This window comes from Cynoglossus semilaevis, chromosome 18 (genome assembly GCF_000523025.1).
Source record: "Cynoglossus semilaevis isolate Cse_v1.0 chromosome 18, Cse_v1.0, whole genome shotgun sequence".
Taxonomy (NCBI): Eukaryota; Metazoa; Chordata; class Actinopteri; order Pleuronectiformes; family Cynoglossidae; genus Cynoglossus; species Cynoglossus semilaevis.
The window spans coordinates 11,953,525-11,962,209 of NC_024324.1; the positions used below are offsets into that span (position 1 = coordinate 11,953,525).

Below are 8,685 nucleotides of genomic sequence, written 5' to 3' on the forward strand. Positions count from 1 at the left end.
ATGATTTCAATATAGTCAATCATCAAGCCATGGTGAGTGGTCACACCAAGCCAAAATGTTGTATTTAAGTCTGTTGACATAAGAAAGAGGGAGAGAGAGAGAGACTCAGTCTCAGACTCAGAAAAAGATCATCATGTGTGTCTTTCTTCAATTCCTGCCAGTAATTCAGCGTTGTGTTCAACTAAACAGGCCCAGTCATTGAATTTCGTTGTAAATGGAAATGAAAAGATCATTATATTTGAATACATGTGGTGTGCTGTGGGAGTTTTCGAATGCAAAATCATGATATGCTATATATAGAGGTTCCACCGATAAACGGGATTTCGTTCCTACGTAACATGATTTTCGCTGCAAGTCAAAACTCACATACTGAACATAAGTACCTATGTCACCAACATATGCTAACAGTGGTCTAAATATATACATCTAAATATAAATATATGCATAGCCTAGAACATAAAATCATCAGAAGAGTCTGATTATGTTTGGGAGCCATAATGAAGTTTCCAAAAAAAGCACCATCCAACGTACGGCGCACAACCGGCAAATGTAAACAAAGCCATCATCTGCGTATAGCTTCACCCCACTCGCCATATAGTTTCCTATGTGAAATATGTTTTAACGCCATATATTGTAACGACGGAAAAAGACTTTCTTGATTTTAGGGCAGATGGTGATGTAACCACGAAACGCCATTGATGGAGGACATTGTAAACCAAAGATAAATAAATGAACACCGGTTGATTGGCTATTGGAGCAGACAGGGTTTTACTTACATTCATATGTCTGCCATCATTGTCTAATATTTAGCAGAAGAAAAAAAATTTTTTGAACCCAGCACTCCACCCCATTGGGCCAATGGGCTAACAAAATTCCAAAAACATTAATCAGCTCAAGGACAGGTGAGGTCACGAGCCAGGAAATACATTTCACCACATACGATTTGTAACCTGGTTTCAGATTCACACTCTTACTCCGGGAAGTGGGTGATAAGCCTGTCTGCTCTCTCACATCATCTGAGCAGACAGAGAAGGAGACGCAGTGGGCGTGAATCGCGCCGACGTCCGTCAGACTAAACACATACCAGAGCCAAGGGCAACACAACACAAGACTTTGTCTGGAAATTTGAACCCAGCAGATTTTTGACCGGGTGACAGATTTGTAAACCACGTCACCCGTACACACTCTCCATAGAAAAAAAAAGGACACTATATATGAATGGATATTCTCAGTCATCCAGGTCATCACAGCAATCGCAAAAACAGTTTTAAAAAGTAGGCAACTGGACTGACCTCAAGTAAATTCAAGACGTTTCTCCTCTCATCCAAGAGGCTTCATCAGTTCTACTGTCCTGGTGGGGAGTTTCCAGGTGTTTATCTATCCACCCCAAAAGGGGGGGTGTGGTGTCGAAAAAAGTGTCCAAGGGCCCGAATCAATATGACCTTTAAATGGTCACGTGAGCCGTTGGCCCCATGGTAAAATACACAAGGTTTGGTATAAACAAGGTATTTTTTTCTTTTGTATACTTCATATTTTTATCGTCATTTTTATATGTGTATAGTTTACCCCAGGCATGGGCCACAATTGTCCTATAATTGCACTGGGATGCCAGGTCAGGAGCAGATAGATGGAGCGTTCGTGGGAACGATAAAGATAAATGACATGTAAAAGTCAAGGATAAAGGCTAAAATGCATGCAAATAATCATTTTCTACGCCATCTATTAGGGAAATGTGGGTATTGCAGAGAAAACTATAATGATAATATAAATAAATTATATAATTTGGAAAAGTTTGGCGGGCCGGATTAAAAAGCTGAACGGGCCGCATTCGGCCCCCGGGCCATAGTTTGCCCGTACCTGGATTATCTGCATAGTGGTGAATGTTAATTTGCGATTATATTCTGAGCACGTTAAGTTTACTAACTAGTAAATAGATTTGTCCAAAAATAGCATTTTTGGACAAACTGAGAGAACGAGTATTTTCCTTTACCGATACATTACCGATACTCTAAATATACAATATTGTTGTTACGTCTCCGTAGGTGAAAAGGAGTGCGCGAGAGCTCAACCCAAACCACATTGGGCGGAGATCGGGCGGAAAAATGCTTCCAGCCAGTTGTTTATTTTTCTAGCTAGTCTGTATACATGTAATGAGAAGCAGCAGGAGGTATTCACTAATATATCACATGATCTGGGCACAAGCTTTCCTACAGTCATATTTAGTGAAATTCCAAAAACGCACGCGGAGCTTCGGTTGACTGGACCCTCTCTCAATGCTTCGGAACAGTAGCCAAAAACACCAAACTGTGCCTTGACTCCGACTGGCCAAAATAGGACATCATTCATTTCAGACTTCCTGTGAATAACAAGCTGTGAAGTCAGGCTACTTGTCTTCTGAATGACTGCGCTCCTGGAGCTGTGGTTCACTACCGTCTTTCCTCGCACACCTTACCCTTGAGCAGTACTTCTCAAGGGGGGGGGGCGGACCCCCCCCCCCGGCAGGGTGCGGTGAGGTGCCGAGGGGAGTGGGAGATAAGGGGCTTCCAATGGAATATGGCATGCTGTAGTGCTTAAATGATAACAAGCCTCCAGTCACTAGGTGGCAGCAACTCATACAGTGATTTGTACAGATAAAGATATACATGTTACCAGGTTTTCAATAGTATTTCAATTCATCAGGGGAGGGTGTGGAATCATTTCTGTAAAACAAATAAAAAAATAATAATAAAAACAAAAACAACAAAAAAGGTGAAACCTAATATTTATAACAGGGAAGCTGTGTACTCCTTTGTATAGAGTATGCTGTAAAACAAATTAAAAAAAAAAAAAAAAAAAAAAAAAAAAAAGAAAAAAAAATTTTTAACAACAAAATAGAACCCAGTATCTGATGCTCAATGTTAGAGTCATGATTCTGCTGCTAATGAAGGTTTGGAGACCTTAATTGTTTTTATGGGTAAACTTAACAATAAAAACGTTTGAAACGTCGTCTACAATGCATGCAGGTGCAGTTTATGTGCAGTTTTTGGCAACCTCCACTGCCCCCTTTCCAACATTGTTGCCTCCCTTTTTTAATAAAACGTCACTCCTCATTCAGGTATTATTAAAAACACCGGAACAAATGTATGATACCAGTTTGAATACAGTGTCTGCAACATCTGTCTTTTGTCGGTTTGTTCACTCACAAATATCAGTGTAGACTGCATGAAAGACCATTCCTTTTGGAATATGTTTTCAATATTTTTTTTTTTTTTTCAGGGCATGGAGATGGCATGGCTCTTGTTTTTGTGACTACACCCACTGGGCTGGTATTTAAGCCTGATTCTCCTCCCAGTGTCCATCAGTCTGCAGCAAAGAGAAAAACCAGAGTGAGCAACTCGACTGCATGGAAAGAGTTAGTGAGAGGAGAGCAAAACAAAGAAAGATGTATGTGGGAAATGTAGCCTCCTTCTTGTTTCTTCTCCTCGTCATCACCTCGGTAAGTTCGATATTTAAACTTTGTCTTAGACGGTAGTTGCTATGCTTTGTTCGAGTTAAAGTCAAAAGTAGACAAATACAGTAGTTACAAAAAGGAAATATCGTAGTGCCGTACGAAGGGGACTAGATGACAATTAAACGCGTATGTCGGTATTTAATTCAGCTGATGCTCGTCGTAGGGACAAACAACAACAGTTGATTGAGACGCCCGCTGGCACAGTGTGTTGGCGCCATCTTGTGTCGATTTTTCAGCTGTATTTACAAAATAACATTTTAATCGTTTTTTGATATACAGATTTTATTGATATTCTAAATTGATGAATGCGTCCTCCCTTATTGTGATTCACATTCATTGAATTATTTCATTATATGTGGTATATTTTACAAACCTTTTTAAAAAAGTTGATGATTAGTTCGTGTCACCGGAAGTCGTCGGGTCCGGCAGTGGGACGCTTTAGCGGCTGGACACAATATTTTGCCACTACTTTTATTGGCAGTTAAGAGTAAATAACATCACCATAGCATTCAAATATATGTCGACAAATTATTTGAATAAAAAAATGTTTATTTGCCAAACAACGCATGAATTTCTACCATTTTATCTCGTACTTAAGAAAGGAAAATGTGTAAGGAAAACGTCTACATCCTCCACTGCTCCCAGCTTCTTCTTTTCTTGTTAGCATAAGTCAATATTTCTGCGTGTTTATTTTCATGTTTTCCTTCTGTGTGTGCTGTAGGAATGTCTTACACCTTTGGACTGCTTTTTGTCAGCTGTTAAAATTACCTCTGTGTCCTATTAGCCAAAATGTATAGAAATAAATAGAGCTTAACATCCACTAAAATACTTTTAATTGGGCTAATGCTGCTGCTAACTGACTTGCCTCAGTGCACTATTTGACACTACTTTCTGTAGAGTCAGTGTAGTCGTAGGGTGCTGTTTTCTGTAGCAGTGTAGTATTTTCTGTAGTAGTGTAGTGTTTTTCTGTTTTCATAATATGTCACCTTTGTAATATTACCACTGTCGCTTCAATGGTTTTACTGCCTTACGGGTAGCTGGGTAAACTTGACCTGCTGGTGTCTTAGCATCTGGTTCTCGACATGGTGAAACTATTTTTCGTCTAAACAAGAATTTGCCGTCCAGTTTAGGGATTCTGTCCCACTTTGTCAACTGTAAAACTATTTGCAAATGAAATTAGTAACACCAGTAGTTTTGGCTGGATGGAACAATGTTCAAGTCCGAGATTCAAAACTTATTGTTTTACTCTTTCCGTCATAGACAATAGCACAGGACTGCCCCCAGCCCTGTGCTTGCCCTTCTGAACCCCTGCTCTGCCCGATTGGGACTAGTCTGGTTCTGGATGGCTGCGGCTGCTGTAAGGTCTGTGCCAAGCAGATGGGTGAGCCCTGTTCCCGACTGGAGCCGTGCGACCATCACAAGGATCTCTACTGTGACAGTGGTGTGCTGAGTGAAACCGAAACTGGCACCTGCAAAGGTAAAATGACCAACAGATACAGTAAATTATATGCGAGACCGGAAAAAGAAATGAATATAATATTTGTCAGTTCAGACTAAAACATGGTAATTGTATTAATTTTGAACGACAAAATGCAAATGTATGGCTAATACAATGCGTACTCGGTGTACTATTGGCTACTTGAACAGTGTGGGGCAGGTTCGTAAAGGATAAATATATAATATATACGTAAATAATATAATAACTATCTCGCCTCTACTTCGCAATTCTTTACATTTCGCGGTGGGTCTTGGAACGCAGCTACCCCGATAGGAGAGGGTTCACTGTATATGTATACTGTATATACACTGTAAACCATTATTTTTAGCAATGCTGTGACTTTCATTTGGTAACACCTAGCTTACGGACAAATCTGTAGACACTTTTGTCTTTAGCTCAAAAATTCAAAACACTGGTAAAGAGGGTGAAACAAAAGGGGCATTGATGCCTTCACTTGTAGCCTGTAAAAAATCTGAGAGTCATTATTTCTTTTTAGTAAGGGTCCAAACATAGCACCAGTCCTGCAAAACACTGTTCCATTGTCCAAGGGTTGTTTCTTTTTACCTTTAATATTTTGCACATGTAAACTGCACACGAAGAGCAGGAGAGTTCCCTAGTGGAATGATGCACTCTCGCAGACCAGTTCTAAGTGATGCATTTCTGAAGATGCTCAAAAACACTCCGATCGTATCTCAGTGCAAGCCAAACTATGACAAACTCTGTCTGTTTCCAGCTCGGGAGGGTCAAATGTGTGACCTGGGAGGCGTGACCTACAGCAGCGGGGAGTCCTTCAAGCCCAGCTGTAAGCACCAGTGTGTGTGTATGAATGGTAGGATCGGGTGTGTACCCATGTGTGCAAGCAACGTCCCGTTGCCCTCGCCCGACTGCCCTTATCCGCGACGGATACACATCCCCGGGAAATGCTGTGAGGAGTGGGTGTGTGAGCAAACCCCTCGGGATCACCACTACCAGTCTGTGGTTGCTGGTAAGTTAGTTTGTGTCGCATTGTTTAACTGAACAAGGTAAGATGAGAGACACGACAAACGTTACAACAATGTAAACAGTGTGGGTGATGTTCGAAGTCAAGGTAGATTTAAATTTGGGATTTTTTTGGGGTGGAATGGAAAAATGTGCTTTTCAGGTCAAAGTAGCTATAGAAGAAAATATTCTAGCGTAGTAACAAAAGAATAAATATAAATATAAAAGAAAAGAGGATGTTGATAAGATCTCTGGGTCTTTCTTCAATTCCTGCCAGTATGCCAGTGTTGTGTTGAACTAAACGGGCCCAGCTTTTGATTAAGTTAATTGTGAGTTGTGACAAATAAATTGACACTGGAACCTTCTCATTCTTGCAGGGTCATCTCAGATCCACCCCTTGCCCTCTTCGAATCCAATCTCCAGGCAAGGGTCTCCCTACGAGCGGCCAGCGGAGAGTCCACAGGACAACTGTATAGTCCAAACAACGGATTGGAGTGAGTGTTCTGCTGCCTGTGGCATGGGCATCTCCTCTCGAATCACTAACGACAACCAACACTGCCAGTTAGAGAGGCAGACCAGGATCTGCATGATCCGACCCTGCAACAGCCGACAGGAGAAGGAGATCAAGGTCAGTTTGTTTTGTTGTGGATAGAGAAGAAAATGTTTCCTGCCAGCTGCGATTTGGTCATTTTTAGACCATAATTTCATGGATTGTTAGGTTTTGAAACAACAGATGTGCCTGCTCTAAACTAAGGATTCCTGACAAATGAAGTAAAACAAAAAGCTTCAGGACTACTAATTTAATAAATGTATTAATGTGTAAAGACCAGGGATCTAAGGAGAGAGTTCCCAGATTTAAATCCATTCACTATCCTATGCCCTAGACATCTTCATACCTCCATCAATATGTCATTTGAATCCAGACATTCTACTCTTCGTCCTCTTAAAAGCTGCCTTCACTTCCATCTCACTTTCCAATATCGCACACTTCCTAATAAAATATCTGTCGTTCATTTCTCCTCTTCTATCTATCCATCCATCCATCCATCCATCCATCCATCCATCGAGCCTTCCGTCCGTCCATCTCTTTACCTAGCTAGCTAGCTAGCTACATATCTACCTACCTAGCTACCTACCAGGAACCCTTGGAATCGCCTAACTCCTGCCTCCACACAACGTTACTTCCTTTTTCCTTATTTTCCTCAACTTTACATTTTCTATGCTAACCAATATCCCACTAGATTGTAACTGTTATTGTCGTCTTTATCTACAGAGGGGAAAGAAATGTATCCGGACCCCTAAGGGCCAACGGTGGATGCGCTTTGAGCTATCAGGCTGTTCCAGCACCAGGCTGTACAGACCCAAGTTCTGCGGTGTCTGCACAGACGGTCGGTGCTGCACACCCCAGACCACGATCACAGCGGAGGTAGAATTCCGCTGTCCAGAAGGTGATGTCTTCAAAAAGAAGATGATGTTCATAAAATCCTGCTCTTGTCATTACGACTGTCCTCAAGACAACGACATTTTCCTGGCGTTCAACACGCGGAGGATGACGGGAGACTACGAAAGGGAGGTTTTATAAACAAACACATTGAAATGTAATAATCAGGAATGCACTTTTCTTTATTACCTAAACTTACCAGATCCTGACTTGGAAGTTTGTCTGTGAAATCATGGGTGTGTACAAGAAATTTGATCAGATGATTTCTTGGAAAATTAAGACAAAGAACACCTCTATCTTGCCAACGGAAAATGTATTGTATAATTTACATTTAATACTAATTTTAATCAAATCCCAGGGAAGACAAAATGCTGGGTGTCAGCTGATTCCTACAGAGTATAGGATTAGGGGCTGAATAGGTACTTTTTTTTAATGGTCAAACAGCAGATTGACCACCGGCCAATTCTATGTACTAGACGTAGCTCACATCAGGACAACACGGAGGAACAGTTAGTTCTCTGATCAGATAAAACTATTGGACCTTGAGCTTAGTTTCCTGTATTATCTTGCTACAAACATTTGTTATATATTAAATCATTTCAATTTAAAGTTTACTTACCGCAAAAGTATTAATCGTTTACAACAGACTTTGATACAGTACAGCTGTACAATGTATGGCATACTGTCGAACAGTTTGGCTTGTCAGACATACCATTTCTTTAAATTAATTATTCATTCATTTTTTTGTAATCGTCAATTTTTCTTACCGCGTTATTGACAGAAAGTAGACATTACAAGCACTGATATTATGACCAATTTTATTTAAATGCTAAAATATTTAAGTTGAACAGAAACACAAACTGCACTATTTTCTTTTTGTTTAAAATAATGTTACAATAATCTTTTCATTCATGAATTGAATGTTAATGGTGGTTTAATCAACGTCAACGACACCAGCTAACATTAGCTACGTGTATTTAAATTGTAGCATTAAAAAAAATGTGGTATTCGCCAAAGTATTGCGATATACATCTATACATATAGATGTGAACATGTGTTTTGCATTTTTTTAAAAAGCCTTTTGTAACAATTGTGTGGTTCAAGCAAAACCTGGAAAATTTGCGTGCTAAGTGTCTCTAAGAGGTTAGCCTGTGTTTTTAAGCTATGGCTATGACTTGAGAAAACGTTAACTCTTACCACACAAGGACAAACATTTGCCATGTAGTTGTTTTTTTATTATTTTGGCTTTTGAAAAATAATTATGACACTACTATAGTA

At 40.1% G+C, this 8,685-nt stretch overlaps 1 protein-coding gene across 1 annotated transcript; it reads left to right on the forward strand.

Moving 5' to 3' along the window:
- The first annotated feature begins 3,203 nt into the window (after nt 1-3,203).
- Nucleotides 3,204-8,685, forward strand: ccn2b (cellular communication network factor 2b). The gene is made up of 5 exons (XM_008331841.3): nt 3,204-3,475; nt 4,751-4,967; nt 5,722-5,973; nt 6,344-6,594; nt 7,240-8,685. The coding sequence occupies exons 1-5, from the start codon at nt 3,383-3,385 to the stop codon at nt 7,546-7,548; spliced, it is 1,122 nt and encodes a 373-aa protein (XP_008330063.1). The 5' UTR covers nt 3,204-3,382; the 3' UTR covers nt 7,549-8,685.

Bases quoted from the DNA above. Each gene is read 5' to 3' on its own strand.
- ccn2b (XM_008331841.3), top strand. From the start codon at position 3,383: ATGGAAAGAGTTAGTGAGAGGAGAGCAAAACAAAGAAAGATGTATGTG. The intron at 4,968-5,721 runs GTAAAATGACCA...GTCTGTTTCCAG, and splicing joins CGAAACTGGCACCTGCAAAG to CTCGGGAGGGTCAAATGTGT. The intron at 6,595-7,239 runs GTCAGTTTGTTT...CTTTATCTACAG, and splicing joins GACAGGAGAAGGAGATCAAG to AGGGGAAAGAAATGTATCCG.